The sequence below is a fragment of the Cucurbita pepo genome, unplaced genomic scaffold (genome assembly GCF_002806865.2).
Source record: "Cucurbita pepo subsp. pepo cultivar mu-cu-16 unplaced genomic scaffold, ASM280686v2 Cp4.1_scaffold004194, whole genome shotgun sequence".
Classification (NCBI taxonomy): Eukaryota; Viridiplantae; Streptophyta; class Magnoliopsida; order Cucurbitales; family Cucurbitaceae; genus Cucurbita; species Cucurbita pepo.
In genome coordinates, this window is record NW_019650181.1 from 1 (window position 1) to 867 (window position 867).

Consider the following 867-nt stretch of genomic DNA (forward strand, 5'->3'; position numbering starts at 1 on the left):
TTTTTTTTAATTGAAAAAGAATTAATTGAATTTATGATCACTGATACAGAGTTCCAATCTGAATTAACAAACTCAATTCAACTAATTTTGAATTTCGATTCTAATCCCTATTTTCCCCAATTCAGGAAATGGGTCGTCCTAATTCAGCGAGTTCTCCGTTTCCGGCAGCCAAAACAACCGCGGCTTCTTCGTCGGCAGAGGGCTCTCCACCTCCTGGTCGCCGGCGAACAACAGCTTCGGCGACAGAGCCGCTGACGCCGGGATATTCAGGTCGAAATTCCGATGGCTATGGCTGACGGTATGTGTCGAACCCACTCCTTCAGACGAAGTCATCGTAATCCCACTATAGCTCTGACGATTCCCGAAGGCGGCAGAGCCGCCTTCGTAGTGGCGGCGCTTGTGTCCACCCAAGGCCTGCCCAGTGGGAAACGACTTATGACAAACATTACAGACATGAGCCCTTCCACCAGAGGTAGACGTGGTGGTACTCGACGTGGCACCGGAGACCGACGTGGACTGGTCGTCGACAGAAGCCGGTTTCCGGTGGCTAGTTTTGTGGCCACCGAGAGCTTGGTAAGAGGAAAAGACCTTGTCACAAAGTGGACAGTTATAGGCAGACTTGACGGTAGCCACCGGCTTGGGTGGAGAGGGAGAGGCGCCGCCGCGGGCAAGCATGATGAGACAGAGAGCAAGATACTCTTCTTCAGAGGGAGCGCCGTCGAGAGATGGGCGGCGGGAACGCTTGCGCTTGACCCAGGGCTTGAGAGGCTTGTCGAAGGGAGGGGGGGCGGCCATGGTCGGGGAATTGAGAGCTTCGAGCGCCATAGGTGAAGGAAGGGTTCGAATTGGGGAGTTTCAGAGGAATTG

General features: G+C 53.6%; 1 protein-coding gene across 1 annotated transcript; it reads right to left on the reverse strand.

Moving 5' to 3' along the window:
• On the reverse strand, window positions 1–861 carry LOC111787021 (zinc finger protein ZAT10-like). Its single transcript, XM_023667196.1, has one exon. The coding sequence runs from the start codon at window positions 823–825 to the stop codon at window positions 139–141; it is 687 nt and encodes a 228-aa protein (XP_023522964.1). The 5' UTR covers window positions 826–861; the 3' UTR covers window positions 1–138.
• Window positions 862–867: the final 6 nt, after the last annotated feature.